At 41.8% G+C, this 24,124-nt stretch overlaps 2 protein-coding genes across 3 annotated transcripts in view; one reads left to right on the plus strand and one right to left on the minus strand.

The window, feature by feature from the left end:
* PKN3 (protein kinase N3) lies at positions 1 to 21,375 on the plus strand. Its single transcript, XM_030000768.2, has 22 exons — positions 1 to 623; positions 4,052 to 4,334; positions 4,898 to 5,046; positions 6,562 to 6,691; positions 6,805 to 6,956; positions 7,338 to 7,533; positions 7,842 to 8,033; positions 8,285 to 8,394; positions 8,900 to 9,043; positions 10,010 to 10,085; positions 11,056 to 11,242; positions 12,308 to 12,419; positions 13,306 to 13,382; positions 14,892 to 14,958; positions 15,564 to 15,655; positions 16,019 to 16,195; positions 16,285 to 16,347; positions 16,926 to 17,002; positions 17,600 to 17,742; positions 17,986 to 18,093; positions 18,663 to 18,743; positions 19,634 to 21,375. The coding sequence occupies exons 1-22, from the start codon at positions 603 to 605 to the stop codon at positions 19,844 to 19,846; spliced, it is 2,850 nt and encodes a 949-aa protein (XP_029856628.1). The 5' UTR covers positions 1 to 602; the 3' UTR covers positions 19,847 to 21,375.
* ZDHHC12 (zinc finger DHHC-type palmitoyltransferase 12) overlaps positions 17,818 to 24,124 on the minus strand; it is a 10,346-nt gene continuing 4,039 nt past the window's right edge. The window contains exons 6-7 of one of the 2 annotated variants that reach the window (XR_003921411.2): positions 22,392 to 23,507; positions 17,818 to 18,696 (exon numbers count right to left, since the gene is read on the minus strand). Coding sequence is in view for 1 of the 2 variants with exons in the window: in XM_030000785.2 (XP_029856645.1) it covers positions 23,198 to 23,507 (310 nt within the window). In the remaining variant the exon portion in view is untranslated. Of the gene's footprint in view, positions 18,697 to 21,477; positions 23,508 to 24,124 lie in introns of those variants that run through there. The other variant, XM_030000785.2, reaches the window with a different exon arrangement.

Consider the following 24,124-nt stretch of genomic DNA (forward strand, 5'->3'; position numbering starts at 1 on the left):
CTCAGCAAACTGGGCCCAGGCTGGGGCCAGCCGCAGGGATTTTCCCTCACAACGCCCAGCTCCCAGAGGAGGTGTCAGGAACCGAGCGGGGCCCGAGTTCAGGCGATCTGTCACCATGTATGTCCCCGTACCGTCCCTTTGGCACGAACCCACAATTTTTGTGCCTACAAAGGACACTGACCCCCGAAAGCCTCTCCTTCCCCAGCAGCCCGACGCGGAGGGTGATGTCCACGCTGGGAAGCGGGAGGTACCTCAGTCTCCTCAGCGTCCGGCCTGTCGCGCCTCTCTCCTTCCCGCCGCCATCCCGGGCGCGCTGCGGGACCCTGCCGCCAGGTCTCGGCTGCCCGTTTCCCCTCAGGGCGGGCGAAGGCAGCGGGACGACCTCCTGACTGACAGGGGCGGGAACCGCGGCTGGCCGAGGACCCCGCGGGGCAGGGCCGGGGGGCGTGTGGGGAAGGGGAGGCTCCCCGCTCCCTCAGGGCCGCCCGCCGGCAGTTCTCCCGGGCCCGCACCCCGCGAGAGGGCGCTGGCGGCGGCACGCCGCTTCCCGGGAAGGCTGAAGTTTGAAAAAGTGCCGGTTGCTGGCGGTGCAGCGCGGAGCAATGGCGGCGGGGACCCCGCAGGTGAGCGCCGCGCTGAGGGCTCGGAGGGGCACCAGCATGGCGGGTGGGGCGGGGCGGGGCGCACCTCACCTCACCTCACCTCGCCTCGCCTCAGGCGAGCGGGCTCCCCGCTCCTGGGCGGCCCCCTCCGCTCTTTGGGGGTTCCCTCCGTCTTCCCTCCGGGAAACCGCAGCTCCCTGCTCCGCCGGAAGACCCCGGCCCCGGGGAGGGGGCGGCGGTGAGGGGAGCGGGGCTTCCCGCTGTGTCCTCCGCCTCTCGCGGTGGACGCGTCCCGGGGAGGTGGGAGAGGCTGTGCGAAGCGTGTGGGAGCCCCTAAAAATGTCCTTCCTCGCCTCACGGCAGTGGGCTTCGGGCCAAGTTGGTGCCCACGGGGGAAATCCCCTCTCGGCATCGAGGGGGTGTGGGAGGCGAGGCGGCTGCTGGGGCTGGCACACGGGAGCCGGGGGAGGGCAGCCAGCCTCCGTGCTGGGAAAAACATTCGTTTCTGGAATAAGCTCCCCGGAGTGGGAGAGATGCCCTGCCCTCTTTCCTTGAGGCGTTTCAAGCCCAATCTGGGAAAGAAGGGATGGAGAGACTGGCACAAAGAGCGCTTGCTGCTGCCCGACCGGGCTCTCCCTGTCTCGGTGCCTCCTGGGCTCGCTCCTTTCCACCCTTGCCAGCCCTTGTGTAACTCGGAGTTGGAAAGGGGACTGGGTCCAGACAGGGTTGCAGTTGCCTTTTTCCAAACCTTGCAGTGGCTTTTTCTCATAAAGGGTGAACGGGGTTAGCGCGAGTCTGTCCGACGCAGGCCTCATCCCTATGGCACGAAGTTGCCGTGAAAGATGTGATTTAAAATGTCCTGGTGAACGCGTGTGGTCTGCAGGGGGGATCGCTAGCTCATTAAATGGAATTGTAACTCAGTTTCTGTGTCAGCGGTGAAACTGTAAGGGCCAGGTCTGCTCTGGGCTTTGTGCAGGTGAAGCTCATTGCCAGGCTGGGCGTAACAACTGAGGGGATGGGATCTTCCTGGGCTGCAATCCAAAGGACTGAGTGCAGCTTTGATACTGCTGAAATTTTTGCTAGTTAGGAAGCAGTCTAGACGCTTTGGTACAACATGAGTCTAGCGGAAGCCCTGGGTGAGTTCTGGCAGCCCTGCTACAAGTACCAAAAGCAAGCTAATTTAAGCTAGCTTGGGTATTTCTCTGCAAGCTGTAAATGTGTTTCAGGATTGCATTGGAGACATACCCTGAAGGACTGACCTTCCCTGGGAACCCAAGAACAGCTATAGCACGGGCTGTGGCAGTATCTTGACACCCCACCAAAATTCCTGAGTGAGAATGCAAAACGGATCAACCCAAATGCAAATTCAGCTTTCCCATCCTCCTCAATAATAGAATATTCTGTCTTCCTGGTGCAAACAATGTCAATTTTATGGCACACTCTGAACCATAAAGGGGAAGAAGGATCTGGTAAAACATACCATGCTCACATTCTAAGTACACTTAGAAAATTAGCATGGTGCTTTAACTGGTATTTGGACTAGCTTTTGGCAGAGAGTGATGTGGAGGAAAATTGACCTGAGAGCTGCCCAGACTGTACCTGTTCTCTGAATCAATAGCCAGGTGTCTGTATTCAGTACGCATTGTAGGCATTACTCTTGCACCACTACTCATTCCATTGCTCTGAGCAGATCCAGGGGGTGGATTGCTTATGCCCATTTGCATAGTTTGGATAGAAGATAAATCTGTATGCTTTTTCTAATTATTTGAATGGAAATTGCAACCAGTGACCTCCTTTTAGTCACTTGCTACAGACTGGATAAAGAGCTTTCTGATTTTCCAACTCACAGCTGGTAAAGGTTGCCTGTGACTCAGGAACTCCATGATTCAAGTTCTTCCTCACAAAACTTTGGACATTTTCCAAAGCTCTAGCTTAGTTCCTGGCTTTACTAATTGGGCGAGAACTTCCTGGAATCAGGATGTTAATCTGAACCTTTTTGTTTTGTTACCAATCTGAACAACTCCTATTTTGGCTATTGCGTATCTGTTGCAGACCCAACTTGGTTTTAGGCCAACTTTAAAATAGATTTTTTTCCTCCTTCTTTAATGATTTTGCTATTAGACTGAAGTTGTAACAAAAACTGATCGAGGATGTTTGGTTGGGTCTTTGAAGTGCATAACAGAATATACTAATACAATTAGATAATTGTTTCTGTGTGAGTGGCATAGACTTTGGATGCAGAGCACACTTTTAAAGTGCAGTAATGTACGCAAGTAACACAAAACCAGTGTGGTTTATTGTTGGAAATGTGGTCAACTGATTAAAGAGTGTGAAAGCAAGCTGGGATTCCTGAGTTCTGTCTTTAGTCACTGACATGCTGTGTGACATTAAATCGGTTAGTGTAGTGGAGCTTGGCTGTGCAACCGTTTCTTTTGCATTTAAGCAGGGAGTATGATGAGTCATTAATGTTAGGTTATTAATACATTAATTGCTCTGAATGCCTTAAAGGTACTCTTCCTGTTGAAGAGAAAAGCATAACCTCTTGCTTGGATCTGTTTGCTATGGTGTTAGGTAGCATCCTCGTGGATAAAGCTTTCACAGCTCCTGTCTGAGTGCAGTCCTTATTTGGTCAGTGAGATATACCTGTGCTGCTACTGCCTATACTGTGTATGTCCAGAGTCTGTAAAGAGAGCATCTCTGTCTGGAGCTGTTAATGAGGCATATATCACTAGAACAAGTAGTATTGAAAATGATGTAAAACAAAGCCCAGAACAAGCTCAAATGCTACTAATGCAACTCAAAAGAATCAATGTTTTAATGCGGCCTTACTGCCTCTAAATCATAAACAGAATAGAGACTGAGACAACAGTCTGGTTCCCTTTTCAGATACAGCAGAAGTTTGAGCTTACTCTTTTGCTTGCTCATTTGTAGAAATAGCTGTAGGTTTTACATTTTTCTTCTTCAGGGGTAACAGCTGAGAGTTAATGCATGCTTGTGACATTCCTAAAAAGCTCTAACAGGTTAGTTGGGATGTGTCTTTGAACAGTCGGCATCAAGACATATTCAGATAAAAATCTGTATCTAATACATCATACTAGTAAAAGTTAATGTTGATCAGAACAAGGGCAAATATTGGCTGGGCTTTGATACTTGGAAAACAAAGATGTGTGTAGACATTAAATAACAAGGAGACAAGTAAGATGAAGGGTTTTCTCCATTATGGTTTAAAACCAAATTAAGGCATGTTAAGATCAAAGTTGTGTCCTGTCCTCTGCAATTTAAATGTAAGTCTAGTCTTGAAAATTTGGTGAAAAGGTTGGCTTCAGAATTTGTGTGAACCAGTTTCTAAATGAAATGGAGTGGAATCTTATGAGGGTATTGCTATATCATAAAAATGGTTGAACTGTGTTATCTCTGAAATTCTCTTGCCCAATGCTGCTTTTTTGCAGGGCAGCTGTCTCTTGCAGCTGGGCAATGGTGTGAACTTAATGGATCCAAGCTTCCAGCAAAAACTGGAGTGTGAGAAGGAACTACTTCGCCGCGCTATACAGAAAGAACTGAAGATTAAAGAGGGAGCAGAAAACCTGCGCAAAGCAACGACAGACAGAAAGAATCTTGTTCATATAGAGCATGTGCTGAAATCTTCCAACCGAAAACTGGAGCAACTACATTGGGAACTTCAGGAGCTTAATGCAAGGATTGTAATAACAGACAAAGAGAAGAGTAAGACAGGTAGGTCTTGGGTCATGATTGACAGGAAAATTCTGTTATAGTGCTTCAATATTTATATATATTGAATTGATATATTTTTCCGTTGAGGGCTCACAAGTAGTGGGAGTTTCTTCTGTTGGTATTTAGCTGATTAAATGATCTGTGCAGTAAAAAGCTGAGAATGGGGCAATAAAGGTGAACGGAGGCGATATGAGAGATCAATGTAGGGAGAAGACCAGCTGAGAGTGCTGAGCATGGGCAATATTCAGGAGTAGGCTGTAGGTGGAATTGAAGAGATTTCAATAGAGTTTCTGGGCAGTTGAACATCCAAACAACTTACAGGGTGAATGAGTATAAAATTGGAAGAGTGCTTGTTAGGACGTGATCATTGATAAACTAAGAAATATTTACAGATATGAGCTTGAGCTTCATTTGAAATAGTGTTTTGCAGTCCATTTTGTAGACAAGACCTTTTTGTACCTTATTTTATAGCCTGACCTTCTTTTATAGGGTCACCCATCTATAACCCAGTGAAATGACACGAGAAAAGATGACTAATGGTATTGATTGTATTGTTTGTGCAGATGGATCTGTATCTCCAGATCTTTGTCTCTGGGAAAGAAACCCGGACCCCATGACAAGAAAGGTTGAAGCTCTGAAAAAGCAGCTGCATGTTGAAATGAAAGTGAAACAAGGAGCTGAGAACATGATCCAAATGTATTCAACATCCAAGGTAAGCAGGAATAAGCAACCATTTGGGAACATGGATTCCTGGATCAAAATTTGTATTTAAAGTCCATACACAAGAACTCTCTCTGATAATTAGTGTGTGAAAGAAATTGATTTGCAAAGCTTACTTGACTGAATCCTAGCTCTGCATTTTGGTTCTCAGTATAGTGACAGAATGTCAACCAAAGCACAGGACAACCAATACTGTGATTGAGCATTAGATTTACTGCAACATGTTACAGATTTCAAGAATTTAGCAGGAATCAAAAAGGAATTGGATGGCGCATGTTTCATCTGCCAAGAACTTAATCCAATCTATAATTACTGGATGTTAGGAAAATGCTTCTCTGAAAGTGTAGTTTATTCCACTTTGGCCTGTGATGTGGTTGTCTGTGCTTTTTTGAAGCATCTGGTGGTGATCACTGTGAGAGGGGAGTTATTAGACCAGACAGACGGGCATAGTCTGGCAGTTTTGATCCTTTTGGCAGTTCTTAAATGGCAGGTGCTGATTGTACTTCTGCTCTTGAACGTTGCTTAGTGGTATTAATGATGGAGTTGGGAATCATGTTGTTTTAACTTAGCCATGTAAATCCTTCTGTAGTCTCAGTGGAAAGTGCTAGGTACCTAGAGAGTAGCTTGTGTTATCGTTCTCGAACAGATGAATGGCCCTTTGGAAGGACCTACCTCTCCCTACCAGCTACAGACTCTACATTACTTTTTTGGTCTAGATGCTTAACTTAGCTGGCTGAATGCCAACATAGAGGTGTTAATGCATCTAACCTCAATGCTCATAGTGACTCTAGATTAGAGGCAGATTTGAGCCACAGAAAAGTATCTCATAGGAAGTGGCGTGGTAGAAGTGCTATCTCCAGAAAAACTGTTCCAAGCCTGGGAAGGTAGTAACGGTGGTATAAGAGGTACTTTCAGTTACTGACTTGAGGAAAGAATGTTAAAAAAGCATTGGTATTGTACACTGGGTTGGTGTGATGTTTTGATATCGTTAGGTTGTTTAGGATAGAGCACAGCATGTGGTATCTCTTTATGTGAGAAAAATTTTCAGAGGTTTACTGGTTTCATATTCATCCTACTTTTTGAGTTTGGCATAATTGTATTTAAAAGTCAAGGGATAATGAAAGAAAACAACCCAAGCTTATTATGAAGTTTAATTCAGTAAGACCAGCAGCATAGAGGGCTGTGATATTTTCATTTGTGCAAAACCTCTGCTCGCAAAACACTGTAAGCACGGTTAACCAGTGAAACACAAGTCTCAGTGACTGCAAGGCTTGCTATTAACTGGACATGTCCTTGACCTGTCCTTTCCCTCTGCAAATGGAGATAGTGATCTCGAAGTCCTTCATCCTCAGCAGTGTCTCCTTTACATAACTGCTTATGTATGCCATTTCAGAATCATTTATGACCCACCTTGCAGGTACCACCTCATCCTCATATGTGAACACATCATCATAATCCATTTTTAATGAGCATGGTTCTCTCTCTGCATATGCTTTCTTTTTGGCAGGAGCGGAAGCTGCTGGCTACAGCTCAACAGATGCTTCAGGACAGCAAGACAAAGATTGAAATAATCCGCATGCACATTGTGAAAGTATCTCAGTCAGCGGGAGGGATGGAAGATACAGTGGATCCAGCAGGTAAGGTGTTTTAAGTAACTGATACAACCCAGAATAGATGCAGCCAAAGCCCTAAGATCCACAATACTCAGTCAATTTTCATCCTTACCGTATTTTATCTCCCGAATGGCCAGTGAGAATGGGGACCACCATCAGTGCTTTGGAGCTGCGTATTGAGGAGCTGAGACATCACCTGCGCATTGAAGCTGCTGTAGCTGAGGGGGCAAAAAATGTGCTGAAGATCCTAGGAGGGAGTCGGGTACAAGATCGCAAGTTTTTGGCTGAGGTAAGCACTTGTTCAGGCCTTCTTGAGAGGGTGGTTTCATGCCTCAACATTAGTGATTTCACATGGATGAGTAGAGTTAACCAAGAGTTATTAATTTGGGAAGTTCCTGTGTCTCTGTGAGGACAGCCTGATTGGGATCACTTTCCCTTCTAGGGATAACATTCCTTGCTTTGGTGAAATTTCTAAGGAACATCAGGAGTGACACTGATGGGGTGGTGAGGATCTATGGGAAAATAATTCATCTTGTTCTTTTATTAGTAAGATGTTACCTGGTCTTTTTTTGAAGCTTACTCTAGTAGTTCACAAAGGATTAATACTACTTGGACTGAGGCTGTACATTGAAAATTTCTGCCTGCTTTCTGTTCTACTTCATATTGCTAGGCTCAGGGTCGTTTGCAAGAGTCCTCTCAGAAGATTGACCTGCTGCGCTTGTCCTTGGAACGTCAGCTTAGTGAGCTTTCTCCTGATCACCCAAAAAGAGCACTCATCAAGCAGGAACTCGTAAATACTTCCTCCCTGGGAGCTCAGCATGGCAGCATCCAACCCACTTCAGTTATCAAACCTACAGCCCTTACAGGTACATAAATCCTGCATGGCATGTTGTTGTAAGGAGGACAGAGGGAAAAATGAGTTGCATTTCTTCTCGTTGTTGTAATGCCTCTTGTTATATGGACATTTGATTTTCTAGGAACTGGACTTATGTCTTCGTAGGCCAGCCAGAGCTTTCTGATCACATGGGTTTGCAGTCTATTAACCTGGGGTAGATTTGAGCTATTAACCCAGAAATCATGAACCTGAGAAATTCTTGGACTCCTGTAAGGACAGGCTGACTGGAATCACTTTACCTTTTACATAATAATATTCTTTACTCCTAAAATTTCTCAGGAACATTGGAAGTGAGACTGATGGGGTGTCAGGATCTATTGGAAAATGTTCCAGGACGTTCCCGAATGACAAGTTCTTCTCCCATCTGTGGCAGCCCAAGTGATTTGAGGTCCCTTTCCCGAACACGAGTTGGCCTGGGTATTCATGGCCGTAGTGTTGCAGGGAAGTACCTGCGGAATGAAGAGCCATGCAGTGAGTATGGGGTTCCCTGTTGAATTGTGGGTGGCATATGGGAGCATGGGGGCTTTTCATCACAGTACTAGGTTAGCCTGGTATAAGTGTAATTATAAGAAACCTGATTTTTGCAAAACTAAGAATGAATTGCATTATACCTGGTCTTCCTAGTACTCTCCTGGAAATTACATTTGATTGGGATATTCACCTTCAGCATGAGAGATTTACTTTGGTAAAAGATTATAATCCATGTTTTCTTCATTGTCCAGATGAGGTCCTTGCTGTGCTCAAAGTGGACAATAAAGTTGTTGGCCAAACAAACTGGGGACCAGTTAATAACCAGGCATGGGACCAGAGCTTTGTCATTGAGCTGGACCGGGTAAGTCTGCCACAGATTGCCTGTGTTGTATTTGTTTTTCCATTTCACCTTACCTGATTTGCTTGTTTAGCTGCCATTCCACTTCATTCAACTGTGTAGTGCTGCTGTCCCCATGTCCTTTTATGTGCCAGTTATCTTAGTCTTCCCCTGAAGGCAGTGCATCTCTGGCAGAGATTCAGCCTGAACAGCATCTGTTGTCCTTCTCTCCTTATCTGAGCAGTTTTATTTCATCTTACCAGCAAAGTGGCTCTCACAGGGATTTCTGAAATGGGGAGCCAAGACAGCCGTTTCCAAGAGGGTCTCTAGCTAAGAAGATCTGAAAACATCAGAGAAAGCATTGAACAGAAGGATTAAAGAAGTTTCTTATGCATACTGTTTAGTTTACTGATTTTTTTTTTTTACAACAGCATGTGTGTGCCATTTCCAGAGCATGGGGCAGTATGTAACTCTTCTGCTTTTTTTTTTTTTTTTTTTTTATTCCCCCACCACTCACCCATCCCACCAGTCTCGTGAGCTAGAAATTGCAATTTATTGGAGAGACTGGAGAGAACTATGTGCAGTGAAGTTTTTACGCTTGGATGATTTCCTTGATAACGAACGTCATGGGATGTGCCTCTCACTTGAACCCCAAGGAATGCTTTTTGCAGAGGTATAAATGTAAGCTTTGTTTCTTTTTCAGAGAACTCTGTGTGTTTAGGGTGCCTGCCCTGAAAGCAGTTGTTCAACCCAGGATACAAGGAATGGAAGGAGCAATAGTCTAGAAGGGTAGAATGACAGCTGAAATCCTTTTGCATCAGTATCACATATAAGAATAAGGAACAACATGATTTAATAGATGTACGCATGCCATAGCCTGGAGTGACTCTTCAGCTGCTCCACTGTAATTATATGTGTGTGTGCTGTGAAATCCGTTCGTTTTTATTTGCTTTCATTATGAGTCATCAGTGACACTTTAATTAAACATATGGCTTAATGGTCAGAATTGAATCACAGAGACTGTAGAATCAGAGATCCAAATTCCCTCTGGGTATGCTTATTTTATCATCTTTCTGAGGCTAATAATAGTTTGAAGTACCATCAATGAAGAGATCATCCAGATAATCCCTTAAAAGCCGTAGTACTTTCTCCTTCGTGTTGTGATGAAAGTTCCTATGGTTATCTTTCCAAAAGTAGGATCTTGACCTCACGTACCAAAATTTGTCTTCTCTCCCTGCCTTCTTGTTTTTTGTGGTTTTGTTTTGTGGGGGTTATTTTTGGTTTTTTTGTTTTTACTTCTGTGCCACAGACCTTTTTTACCCTACAAATGGCTGTGTTCTTTAAGCATGGCTTTACAAATTAGATTAATTTTGTTTGGGATATGAATTGGTCTTAATTCTCCATTAAATGCTACCTGCATTTCAGGTAGCAGAAAATTTCAACATCTAAAACCACAGTTGAAATAACAGATATTTAGAGGGTGAAGCTAGAGTAACTCAGTCTGGAGTCTATGGGAGTGACTCCTAACTTACCAAACAGATATGAATGGAGAATTTGATGAGAGAGCAGGCATCTGTGAAAGTTCGTGTTCACAGTGTAAATGAAGAATCCTGACAAATCCCCTTTGCTTCTCTGACAGGTGATGTTCTGTAATCCTGTTATTGAGAGAAAGCCAAAACTGCAGCGACAGAAACGCATTTTCCCCAAACAGAAAGGTAAGCTGCTAAAGAACTGACTGCTTACTATCTAGGGTGTGTAGGTGAGGGCAGGGGTTTGCACAAGCAGACTGGTGTGCACTCCTATCCCATTAAATTTGTGAGACGTTAAAATGCTTGCTAATTACTGTGTGTATGTAGGTGGGCTGTATTAGAATGTGAAAATTTGTTCAGTCACAAAAAGTGCAGACAGCCTGGCTGTAGCATGGTGTGTAATGTGATATTGTTGCAGTGTTTCTATTCGCAATTAACATCGTTAGGAAGATATAATTACTAGTTACTTAATGGACTTCTTAGCAAGATTCAGGACTCAAGCTGTACTAATTTAACCAGCAATGCTGTTACTGATGAACAGATATTGGAAGGTTTTCTGGAAAACTCTGAATTGTAGAAGACTATAGCATGAACAGGCTACTGATTGGCAAGTCTTTAGAGCTGGCATCTCAGATTAATAGTTGAGGGACTGGAATAACTTGCATACTTTCTTTTTTCTCTGCAAATTCTTTCTTGTGAACTGAATGAAGTAAGACTTTACATACTGAGAACTCCTGGCAGTGGGAATAAATGAGATTTTATATTTATGTTCTTCAGGAAGTAGTAAAAATAATGAAAACATCCCAAATGTTTTACTCTTTTTAAGACATTTTCATAAACTTCCTGTTAACAGGCTGCATGATTAAAAGGCAGTATTGAAATAGAAGAAAACCTGACTTAAAATCAATTTTTAATGTTTTATGCAACTTCTACTTGATATTATATTACATGGAGCTGAGCTTAGGTGAAATAGTGGATCTGTTTCATCATTGTCACTATTAAACCTTCTTCCCCGAAAAAAAGCCCATTCTCCCTAGGGTGGGCTACCTTTCTGAGTAACCCACTAGTGTTTGGGTGAAAATGATAATTTAACAGTACATGAGATTGTAATTTGCGCATTGTAATCTCACTGGTGTTTTGACTCTAACTCCTCCAGGGAAGGAGTTTCTCCGAGCTCCTCAAATGAACATAAATGTTGCTGCTTGGGGTCGCCTGATGATGAGTTTCCTCCCTCCGTGTAGTTCCATGAGCACTCTGAGTCCCCCACTTCATGATCCCATTCATACAGACTTCTCTCCGGTTTCCCCGCAAAGTCATGTTGATTCAATGTCCAAATTGAGTAGGTAAGTCATGTTCTGAGTGTTGCTGGATGACATTCTGGAATGGGTGTAGGATAGGTCTTAAAATTCTGTTGCACCTTACTAGGGTGGAGGAAGATACTGTAAAAATATATCTGTGGAACTTAATTGAGGATTTTAAGAAAAGCCAGTGCTGCCTGAAACAATGTGGTTTTAGTGGGGTGTTCAATACGCTGTGGCTAGCTCTGATTTATTGTTAGCAGTTGGACCGATTTCCAGAATTGCTGTCCTAACAAGCAGTGTGTTCCAGAGCCAGGGAAATTTCAGCAGCTTTTTTCTCCTCTGCAGTAAGATCTGTGGGCATAAAAGTGGTGATAAGTAAACACTGTGATACAAAGAAAAAACACCCAAAAGCAGATTTTCAAAAGTTATTTTATATACACAAAAAGATGTACTGTTTCTGCGCTGTGAAGGAAAGAAAATTCCACTCATTAAATGTCTTCACCAGTATAGTAACTGAACTCTGTGCAAGGTCACAATGTAATTGTTGTGGTAAAAATGCACTCTTCTTTCATGAGGTTACATGTACCCCAACCACTAGCATAATGCAGAACTCCGAAGGTACGTAGCTAAGCTTTTAAATATGCTATAGAAGATAATTCCCCCCCCCCCCAATTTTTAAACATTGTTGGAATTAATTTTTAGGGAATTAGTCATTCTCTAAGAGACTATTCCCACTGATTCACAAGACCTAGAACAGAAAAAAAAAAATCGAGTCCATTAGTGTGTTGCTATTAAAATCAAGACTTCCTTGAAATTCTTGATCATAGTGATTTATTTCTACACACCTATGTTTCATTAATTTTATAGCATCAGAGAGTTAGTGTTGAAACGTGAGTCTAACCATCACCAACTTAATAGCTCATTTTCTTTTCATTCATTTAGGAGGGCATATGTCTTGTTGATATTTCACAGACTTGTGGTGTGAATCAGGGAGTCCTGTTGTCCAGTGTATTGGACTGAACTAACGTAGCAAAGGTGATACAAAGGTGTCTGCGTACAATGTTCTGCCCTAAGGCAATCTCCTTCAATTTTGTCTTACAAATACAGTGACTTTCCTGCTGCTCAGCTTACATTTGCTGATGAAGCACCACCCAAGCCTCCACGCCTTTTTCTGATGGCCAGCTCCAAAGAATCAACACCATCACTTGCAGATTCTCCGGTAATCATCTGGGCTAATAGGGAGGCTTTTCTTTGTTGGTTGGTATTCTTTCAAGGCCCAGTTCTTCTTATTTGTTTATTACTGGAGAAATAACTATACTTTAGGTAGGCACCTCCTCATTAGCTGGCCGATCTCCAGGGATTCAGGATCCAGTGAGCTATTTTGGCATGGAGTCTTCACCGAAGTGTTGCACTGCTTTCTCCCCCCCCCCGCCCCCCTTTTTCCTTTCCTCGCCCCCCTTTTTCCTTTCCTCCCCCCCCCCCTTTTTTTTTTTTTTAAATTATAAGTTGCTTCTGTTAGAGAAGCAAAATGGGAGGTAGGTCAGCATTCAGAGTTCAGGGCAAGAGTACAGAACAGATGGCTGCACAGAGAAAGCAGGGAAGGAGGTTCAGCAGGCTTTTAGCACCAGATGAAGTTCTTTGTCATTAAAGAAACTGGGCAAAACCAAGAAGAGCTCTACTTTTCTCACAGAAAGGAGCAGGAAAATTGTTTTGAGTAGTATAATGTTTAATGACCGGTGTTATACTACATCTTACCCTTTCTCATTTGGCTTTAGTGACAGAGAAAACTGCGTTCTTTGCATATTGTGACACGAGATGCCTTTTTTTCTAGAAAGGAAATGTTTTATCCTAGACTTTAAAAAAGCGTTTATTTTAAAGGGTTTGACTCTATAAAAAAAAAAATACTGTACATGGGAATAGTTTTGTGTGACCATAGACAATCTGTTTTCATGCTGCTTCCCTCCAAGCAGAGGCAATGACCAACTGCAAAAGCTTGTCTGTGGTTATGCTGGATCATAACAGAGGAGAAAATTTGAATGTGGGTGTTCAGGTCTGACTTGGTGATTCCAGAGGATGACACGCTGTAATTTTCTTTCTGTTCCTAGTGTCTGAAGAGGCTGCATATTGAGGAGAAGTCTTGCAGCTCTGCTGTAACAGAATTTCCAATCCCAGCATCTCCAAGGTAACTATGGACAGCATGGGCTGTCTTGGGTCGCAGATTAAAGAGGCACTGGGCTGAAATTTTTGAGCATGCAGTCTAAAATTCTGCTCAAAATATGCTTTGGTTTCTCAGCAGCAGACTCTTAGTGCTGAGTGTAGACAATACCATGAAAAGTCTGCTCTGAACTTTACTTGTCCGAATGTCTGCTGCGCCTTATCTGCTTATTAACTCCAATACTTAGTCTGTTGATAGACAGTATACTACAGTGTAATAGATGACTTTAGTAGAGGGTAAAGTCACTTAACTGTCTTCAGGTGCTTCCTTGTGTTTGAAGTTTTATGGTGTAGCATATTTAGACGTGTCTGCATTCTAAGTATTACATTTCAGAAACACTCTTGGCATCCCTCACACTCTTCTGTTTCTATTGATATGCAAGATACACTGTCTTTCATTACATAGGGTGGCATAAAACAGTAAGTTGTTTATAGTCTATGGCAGTTATATATACACACAATTTGTATGTAACAAGGATACACAGCAGTAAATATATGAGAAACAGGACAAGTAAAAAAAAATTACCATTGTTGAACAAATACTGACCGAAAAATCACAAGTAGCAAAATCTAAGCTGATCTTGCAGTTCAGATCATAGAATTATGTACATAATTTCATCATCACTTTCAAGGGGTCCCATCTTCAAAACCATGTAGTCAGGATACAGTCAGGCACCTGCCTACCTTCTCTCCAAGAAGGCTGAGGAGGGAGTTAAGTTCTTCATCGGTAGGTACTTAGCCCTTCATTTCTCTTACTGGAGGAATATGGAGTATCTGCTGCCTTTTAAAGATTATCCTGGACTAAAGCATTTAGGGTGTGGGTTGTTGTTTGTTTTTTGTTTTTGTTTTTTTTTTTTAAATTCGTTCCAAGCAATTCTGCAGCCTGAGTTTCCTTGGTAACACCTTGTGGCTGACATAACATTCTATAGCATCTCTTTACTCAGCTACTTTTTTTCCAGCAACATCTTATGTCTGTTGTCTCCCTGCGTTTCACTTCCAATTCTTGTTTAAGAACTTCTCATTATGCCCTTGTCCTACCAGCACTTGATATACATGTTCATGTCTGATTAACACAATTGCTGTTGAGCCTGCTGAAAGGAGTGTAGGCGAAATTGAATTTTACAACCCCAAGGATGGGGGTGGAGGGGAACTAATCCTATTATGGGAAGTAACAGAGAGAGCAAGCCTTGGAGAGTCATAATTGTTGCTCCTGTTGGCAGTACAGATGGAAGTCAGACTGCTGCCACTGGGAGCAGTTTCCTCACTTGTATGGTTACCTACTCCTCTCTTCAGTGAGCAGCAGCAGCAAGCCTAAATTTTCAGGATTTCAGTTTAGGCAAGGAGTGGTTGACACAGCTGTTTGCTTTCCCTTTTGCTATACAGAGCTTCTTCCCCTAACACAAATACACACTCCTTTGTTATCTGTTTATGCATCTTTTGGGTATTGTCTCAGCAATTCTTCTTTGTTTTTCTGCAGGAAAAGGACAGTTCAGCTTGAGGATTTTCACTGCATTGCTATGTTGGGACGTGGCCACTTTGGGAAGGTAGTATAGAAGTGTACGCTTGGTGCAGGAGGGCAGTAGGACTGTGGTTGTGAAGATGGGCCTCTGCCTCAGAGTCTGAATAGAAACGTTGCAGTGCAGAAGAGATTTGTTGCAATGCAGATATACAAAACAAACCCAGGCCAACCATGCAAGCAGCTGATAACTGTGGTTAACAGTCAAAACTCCCGAAGATTTCTGGCTTCAAAAGCCTGGAGAAAACCATCCTGGGAGCGCTAAGTCATTTCGTAAAGCACACCATTACCATTCCTTTCATTATCATGGTGATCACTAGTGGAATAGCTCCATTCCCAAAAACTGTGTGCATAGTTGCTTGCTGTGAGAGCTCTGAGGTGCTTATAAAGCACTGGGCCAGCTGTGATACTACTGTTTGTGAAAAGAATGTAACTTACATTGATATCCTTCTGGACTGCTGCAGCACAAGGAGCAGGAAAAAAAAGTACTCCATTTTTGGAGTTATTTTGAGCTTGGTTTTGAGAATGGACTGTTTGGAGTGGATGGAAATAGTTTGTGTCAATGAGAGTCAAAGTAATCCAATAAGGAAATAACAGATTTGTTTGAAGTACAGCTTTTCTGTTGTCTTTCAGGTACTGCTGGCCCAATACAAGGCAACTGGGAAGCTGTATGCTATCAAAGCCTTGAAGAAAAAAGATATTATTAGGAGAGATGAAATTGATAGGTGAGCTTTGTTGATGGTACTATTGCCAGAGGCTACATTCACACACCTGTAATCAAATGTTAGAAGGTATGATGTGTACTGGTCATGGTGCTATTAAGGTTAAATGTGACCTTAAGGCTTGGGTAACTAAAATCAGGAATAAGGAAACTTATAACAGTGCTGCTTTCTAGCTTCTGGTGGAATAACACCTGAAGAACACTCTAAAACTCAAGGTTTGGAAGTATATAAGATAAATACTGTATTAGCCTTCACTTTTTATTTCTCTAACTTAGAATGAAGAAAATCTTCACATTTTGTCTTTCTCAAAACAGGCTTTTCTGCCAAGTTTTAACATTGACATTTTCATTCTTTCAATCCTGGCAGCTTGAACTGTGAGAAGCGAATATTTGAAGTGGTCAATTCCTCTGATCATCCATTCCTTGTGAACATGTTTGCATGTTTCCAGACACCTCATCATGCTTGTTTTGTGATGGAATATACTCCGGGTGGTGATCTTATGATGCGCATACATGAAGATGTCTTTCCAGAGCATATGGCACAGTGAGTTAGAATTAGTCTAGTTTACAGGCACTCTAAATTTTTAACTTGATTCTCATATATATTTCCTGATAACTATTTCTCTCTTTTAGGTTTTATACAGCCTGTGTAGTCTTGGGGCTCCAGTTCTTGCATGAGAAGAAAATTGTTTATAGGTAATGCGGCAAAGAATCAAGTATAAGATGGTTCAGCAACTTGGAAGTTTATTTTTCCTGTAGCTATATGTCTGGAGCTCACTATCTTGCTGGTGTTTCTAATCTTTCTGTCTGTCTTTATTTTCCCCATCGCCTGTTGCTATCAGCATGTTCATCGTGCTTACAGTAAAGAAAGTCATCTAGAAGCTATTCATCTGACATGTTGCAGGTGATTAATCCTCTGTGACATGTCAATACGTTCTGGGGGGCACTTGTAAGTCACTGCTTTCTTTTTTACTGATAGTCAAGTAATTTGTCATGCTTGATAGTCAAGTAATTTGTTGTGGGATGCTCTTTTCCAGATGAATAAGCCGCACCCAACTCCAGGCTGCTTTGTTGAGCCTTTCATTAAGAGGAAAATATCAATAAATTAAGGGGAATCTTCCAAATAATGTATTATTTAAACCAAGTGTAGACTTTACTCAATTTAGATTTTATTTTCCTTGTTAATACCTAGCTTCTGCCTCTTGCAAAAAAAGAGGTTGGATGGCAGTCCTCAGAATTCATCCACCATTTTCTTTCCTCTCTTTTGCCTGCAGGGACCTGAAATTGGATAATCTCCTTTTAGATGCTGAAGGATTTGTGAAGATTGCAGATTTTGGATTGTGTAAGGAAGGTGAGTGACTTTGGTGAAGCTGAAATTGAATCATCAGAACCAGTTTAGGATCTGGGCTTTAGTAATGTGTTCACAAATACAGGTACTGAGGTGGTTGTGTGTAACTTGTATTCATCCCCATCTTAAAAATAAAACCCACCAAAACAAACAAAAAAAACCCCAACAAACCAAACAATATATAACAAAACAAACAAAAAACCTCATCTGTCTGGCCATGATGAACTTGGAAAGAGTACTTTGTCCTTTAATCTTCAGGAAACTTACAAAGGAGCTTGCAATATGCTTGTTTGTTCAAAGGAGCCGGAATATAGGATACTACAAAATGTGAACTTGAGTAAATGAGCCATGGAATCTGCAGGAAGTTTCCTTGGTTTTGCTGTTTATTTAAGCATTGTCTGTATATTTCTTATTTGGAGTTGTTAGGGAGTCTCAGGTTTCATACTTCCTTATTGGCATTTACAAGCACTGATGAAAACCCTTGCCCAGTTAACAGCATTAGATTATCAAGTGATAAACCATGGCTTTCAGAAGGTGAGGCTGCATGTGATCCATTTAGTAATGTGTGCTGGATTTTACAAAAGTGTTCCTTTCCTACAGGAATAGGTTTTGGAGACCGCACAAACACCTTCTGTGGCACCCCTGAATTTCTGGCTCCAGAAGTCCTGACGGACATCTCATACACTCGAGCAGTAGACTGGTGGGGATTGGGTGTACTCATTTATGAGATGCTTGTTGGTGAGGTAAGGCCACCTTTCTCTAAGAGGATCTTGCTAAGCAGTCTTGGGGCGAGTAGTACCTGACCACCTGAGATAAAATTTTGCTGAATGTAGCCAACTATTTATTAGTACTTAAATTACATTCTTTGCATTCATAGTGCTTGCCAAACACTAATTAATCCATACAACTCCCTGCTATTCTCATCCCTATTTACCAGTGAAGAATGGGTGCTATATGGATTAAATAATAAAATGTCACAATTGCAGTCACCATTCCCTGGAGATGATGAGGAAGAAGTCTTTGACAGTATTGTCAACGATGAAGTCCGGTATCCAAGATTCCTTTCGTCTGAGGCACTTTCTATAATCCGTAAGGTAATGGGCTGGTTGGGACTCTGGGAGCCTGAGGAATTTGCATTTACTGTGTAAGTGGATGCAGAGGGACTCTATTAGGACTGGATAGCATTTGTGTGTGTAATCTGGAGCTGCCTACACAGACTAAGGAAACATTTAAAATTTACACATATTTTTCATTTCCTTCTCTTTACATAAATGCTATTCTTCTGTCTAAGGATGACTAAGCAGGCTTCTTGCTGTTGCTGCTAACTCTGAAATGAAGGAGTGTTGATTCAAGGGCTGGAAAGTCAGAGTCGTTCAGTAGAGATGGCTTGATTCAGTTTTTGAATGTGACCCAGTAGTCACAGGTGCACACTTAAGATGGAATGTTTCATGCAGTTTATAGCAGGTATCTTACTGATGTTGGCAAGTTGTTTACAAGGAACTAGGTCTGAGCTATTACTAGCAGATTATGGCCTTGCTGCAAAGTGAAAATGAGAAGATACTGAGGGGTCAGTCCATCTCCTCTCTTTTGTTTTTCTATCTGGAACATTATTTCTGTCCGTCCTTGTTTCCGTTGTTTAATTTTTAACTGATATTTCCTGCAGCTTCTTCGGAAATGTCCAGAGCGTAGACTGGGAGCTGGGGAAAAAGATGCAGAAGAGATTAAAATCCAGGCCTTTTTTAAGGTAGGAACTCCCTCCCCCTCATCTCTTGTGTTTGATCTGAGAGTGACTTGCTTTCTGTTGGTATTGAGGCATATTTTCTTTAGTTATCAGTAAGATCTTAGTGGTAGCTTCTGTTGCACCTCATTGCTCTATTCAGGAATATGTGTTTCAATTCATGTTTGAAATGACATCCCCCAAGTGTGTTTTGTAGGATCTGTAAGCTTCCAGAGCCAGTTTGTTATTTCTGATTGTGCTGCTTTTACATACAGATATACCTACCTTTTGAGCCATCAACAAATACCCCTTTTTAAATCAAACTGCAGCAGTCACAGATGCTGTCTAGTGATGACAGTGATTGCCAGTCAGTCTATTTGGCACCTGTATTTGCGGGATATACATGAATCCTAAGAGAAATTGAGGTTAAAGACACATTTGCTTTGGGTCAAGGGTATACGTCTGTTCCAGGCAAAGGTGTTACCATTCCTCCTAGTCATTACCTATCTGCTGGAAGTTATTAGCCTTATAGCCCCTGGCTGGCTTTGCACTGGAGCAAGAAAAGAACTTGGATGTCAGCAGAAATTGCTGGGAAGCCCACAGATACACCAGGTCACAGCTGCGCTTTAGTTTTGTCCTTCCTAAATATAGTTTGAGCTGTAACTGTTTCTTGGTGTTCTGAAGAACAGCCTTAGACTGTATGGAATCTGTTTCTTGGTGTTCTGAAGAACAGCCTTAGACTGTATGGAATCTCTGTACCAACTGGCCTGCACCAACTATGCTGTTTGGTTTGGGCCTTTTTTCAATAAGACATGTGGCAAACGATCTGGAAGGAAGGCTGCAATCCTCCCTCTTACTTTGACATTTCATAAATAATCTTAATGTCAATCTGGCCTGTTCTCTACCTTCTTTTACAGGAAATTGATTGGGATGCCTTGTTTGCCAGGACTCTGAAGCCCCCTTTTGTGCCCACTTTAAGAGATCCGACTGACATCAGCAACTTTGATGAAGAGTTTACATCACAAAAGCCAATCCTTACTCCTCCAGAGGAGATTGCTGTCCTAACCCGTAAGGAGCAGACTGTCTTCAAGGACTTTGACTTTGTCTCCACACACCTTTTAGATGTTTGATTCCTGTGCTATAAGAAACATGAACAGATTGTTACCACATTGAGGGAGGGTAGAGAGGACTTGGCATGGGCAATGGAAAAGTCAACAGAATTCATAGAACTGGTAGTGCTGATGACCCCAGGATGAGAGTGTTCTGCAAGCTGTTAACCTACTGTAGTTTTTTTCAGCCTCATTTGTTGGAGGGATACTAGATGTCAATTATCTTTAAGGAGTAATTAACATCTGACTGGATGTATCTTCTGCTGCCATTGAATATAGATGGCAATTTGGAATTTAAGCTGGACTTAATTAAATCAAATCATGTCTACAACCCAGGTTACTCTTTGCAAAAAATCTAAGTAGCACAGCTTTTTAAAGTTGCATAGTAGCACGGGGAATGGCCGCTTCTCACCTGTTTTCTAGAAGAGATATGCAGCATTCCCTCTTTGTAATGATTTTATGCCCATTCCCACTCATAACCGTGTGTATGCCAGAGAAGGAATGGATTTTAACACAACCAAGACAAGGATGTTCGGGTTTGATAATGATCCAAGTGATCTATGTTAAGGAAAAGGAGTGTCTTTCTACTTCTTTGAGGATGCTAAATCTTAGCTATTGTTTTTAATGATATGAAAAAGCCACAGCTTTGCGTATGCTTTTTTTTTTCTTTTCTTTTTTTTTTTTTTAAAATAAAGATACCTTTCCTTATAATGAAGTTTCAGCTTTTCATCTCCTTTGTGTTAGCTGAATGTTTTAGATCAGGGCTAACCATATTCTGCTCAACACGCAGGATTTAATTTTTCTCTGTAAATGTCAATAGTAATATTTTCTTTCTTCCTTCCTTCTCACTCAAGTTGTCTATGTACATATTGCATGGTGTCATCAGCTGTCACGTACAAGTGACTGCAGTCAAGTTGTTTCTCCAGATTTTATCAATGTTTATATCCTGTATCTTTTTGGGATAGCTAAATAATGACAGTATTAATATTGGAAAATCAGTAAGTTAAAGGTGATTTCATTTGCCTGGTAACATATCTTGTAATGATACTTGATAAAATACATTTTCTTCTCTTAAATTCATAGTGTTAGCTTGTTGGGCAAAAAAAGGAAGGGTATCTAGAAATGAAGGATCACATTGACAACAAATAGGGATGCACAGCTATTACTCTTTCAGTTTGTCATCAACAGAGGTAGACAGAAGTTGAACTAACACAGTTGTGCTATATCTGGAGATAAGGTTCGGGTGCAGCTAGTGAGTCATCATTATTAAATCAAGGCTGGCCTAAGCGCTTCACAATTCAGAAAGGTAAGAGCTATGTTTGTGCAAAACAGAAATAATTCACGCTGCACCTAAATTTCCTATTTTCAGAGCCAAGTATAACTGCTTCTGAAAATTCCCACATACAAATATCCTTTCAACCTCCTGCTCTGCCTTGCAGTGTAATGGTCCATTTAAAGCAGGATACACATTTTCCTCACTCTTGTTTGAATAGTAATGGTTGGCTTGCTGTTGTCCCCTACAGTGCTTTTTGTGATTTTACAGAGGCCTTGACCTTAAGAAAAGTGGTAAGTAGCACAGTGGATTGCTAGCACAGGTGAAATGTAGAACTTGGGTTCAAAGAGAGAGGCATAAAGAACCAAAAAAGTCATACTTAATCTTTAAATTTATAGTTTATAGTAGAGTAAAAAAGACTGTAAATTACCATCCCAGTGCATTTTAAAAAGAATTACCAGAGCAAAACTATGTTTTGAGCTGTAGTACCTGCCGACAAATTTTTATTTGACTAATACCTGAAGAACCAGAAATTGTTATGTGGCAGATGAGCCATAATTTAGCTGGCACCACACTGACACAAACAAACTGTAGAATCCTTTCTGGATGGTATACCATTGTTATGAAAATAATTCTTAGTGTTCCGATATCCCTCTGATAGGAGTTTCTACCCTGAACAAACCAGACTGGACGCAGATTACAAACTCTGGAGTTGGTCAAAAAAGGGATCCTTCTGCTGTTTTTAAGCTGCTTTTGGACCACCGTGCTGTATTAGTAGCTATACTGTCCTTTCATGAGTGCTTGTCAACTTTAAACCCTGAGTGCATCTTAACCAGTTTGCCAGATGTGCTCTTGAGCTGGTGTTATTTCCTGAGCCAAGGCAATTAAAGCACAAAATAATTTTAACTAAGGTTTTGTTGTAGTGCTGTGTTTTTGTTTTTTTTTAAACAGAAAAGGGTGAAGACTAAAATTCACACTAGAGCCTTTTCTGTCTTTAAAGCTAAAATTGGTCACCCCAAACTTCCTTTTAGTTCCTCATGGAAACTTGAAGTATGACCTTTTATTACAATGGAAAACAAGTAGGCTTGCTGCTGTCCTAGAAAGCTGTCAGCATCCCCTCATCTCAATGAAACAAACAGAACCTAGAATCTTTCCTCTTGTGTTGAAACTTCATATTATTTTATTCAAATTTTACTAGTATGTTGAGGTAGTAGTATTACCAGCAGTGTTACTTGAGCTAGGCAAGAAGTACCCACCCCACAAGCTACAGTAAAGGCCTGAGCATGAAATTACCTGCAGAAATAATTCAGTAGGCAAGTTATTACTTTTCTGTCCAAAGAAGAGTGGACGGTATCATTCTTTGCTGACTTGATTCAAAATAGTCTGTGAATTGTTAACAGCACCATCAACTTGAAGAAAAAACTGTTAGGAAGCTGGTCAGGGCATCACAAAGTACGGGCTAATTATCTCATAAGCTGAATTTGGTGCTTTACAGCCGTTTCTCATGCACATTATTAAGCCTCAAATCTTTGTGAAAAGCATTAAGTTGAGGCATGTGGTCAAAATGAAATTTGCTTTTGACTGTCCAAATATTTACTCAAATATTTCTATTACGTGTCCAACACTACTGACAAAAGGCACTGTGGTTCTCACAGTGAGAACTATGTTGAAGAAAGGCCACAGGAATTATATTGATTGTGGCTGGTATTGTCTCTAATAGCTGCTGCTCCCTTGCAGCAAAAGGAGAGGGAAACTTTGGGAAAGAGAAGTGAACATGGATGCTCACACTACTCTTTCATCTCTTCTGGAGAGATGTGGATGCAGTTAACAAAAGGAAGTAAATTTAGAGAGATACCTTTGCTCAGTCCAGAAATCAGCTCTGCTGGCCTTCCCAGAACCAGTGTCTCCCCTTTAACAGTGTTATTTGTATACAAAAATAACCCTGACTATCCTTGAAATGTAATTTGCAGGATGAACAGGTTGCATAGTTTATGATGTACTAAAGTTCCGTGCAAGGGAACAGCAGCAATTGCATCAGCAAAGCTTTACCCAGCAACCTGCAGATGTGTTGGCACTCTACCAGGTAGGTACTACTGTGACTAGACAGGCTCATCGTTCCTGTGAAAGTAGATTTTCTCCCATGCAGTGAGGTGGCACGAACAGAAGAATTTCCAGAAATTGAGGACTACCCCTTGGTCAAAGGGATTCTCCAACTCAGAGTGTCGCAGGTAGGAGATGCGATGATGTGACATGAATTCCCAGGTGGTGGTGTTGCATGAGATCAGATAGAGGTGTGACATAAGCAGCAGCAGGACAACAATGGTGAATATGACTATCAGGAGGAAGGACATGAGGAGGAATATGTTGTGCTGCAGCCAGTCCCAGGACTGTTCAAAGTAGAGGCCTGACCTTTCAATTCAAAGAGAAATAAATTCACAGTTAAAGATGTAGAACTACTTACATAAGCCAAGCAAACTTGATGGCATATTTAAGTTTGATTCATAACTAGTGAGCTTCTGATAATCATGTACTACAGAGAGTTAATATACCATAAACTCTTAAGAGACTGCACCGGTAGTGACTTAGGTTCTCAGAAGTTTAAAAGATGCTGGTTCCCCTCACAGCTGAGAGACAATCCTCTTCAGTTAACTCCTCTCCTGAGCAGGCGTACAGGTGAAACCCTGCTGGAGTCTCCAGTACTTTGATTTGTAAACAAAGATCATATTACAGTAACTGAAGCAAAATTAGTTAGCTTTTGTACTGTTGTTAATTCTGTTAATTTCAGCTTAAGACAAAGATGAACAATGAAACCCAAATCATCAGATTCTGCTCAACTATTGATCAGCTATGTTGTCCCTCAGCAGATTAGGGAACTCAGAAGAGCTGATCTCCAGAATGCAAAAGAGGGTGAAGATACAATGCAAATCCAAAGCCAATCCAGTCACTGCTATGTTCTACATAAACCCTTCACAGGGCTCTATGAGCACCAAAACTTTTAGCAGTCTCAGAGGTCAAAGTGCTGACTC

This window comes from Aquila chrysaetos, chromosome 24 (assembly GCF_900496995.4).
Source record: "Aquila chrysaetos chrysaetos chromosome 24, bAquChr1.4, whole genome shotgun sequence".
Lineage (NCBI taxonomy): Eukaryota > Metazoa > Chordata > Aves > Accipitriformes > Accipitridae > Aquila > Aquila chrysaetos.

Bases quoted from the DNA above. Each gene is read 5' to 3' on its own strand.
- PKN3 (XM_030000768.2), top strand. From the start codon at position 603: ATGGCGGCGGGGACCCCGCAG. The intron at 624-4,051 runs GTGAGCGCCGCG...GCTTTTTTGCAG, and splicing joins TGGCGGCGGGGACCCCGCAG to GGCAGCTGTCTCTTGCAGCT. The intron at 13,383-14,891 runs GTAACTATGGAC...GTTTTTCTGCAG, and splicing joins CCAATCCCAGCATCTCCAAG to GAAAAGGACAGTTCAGCTTG.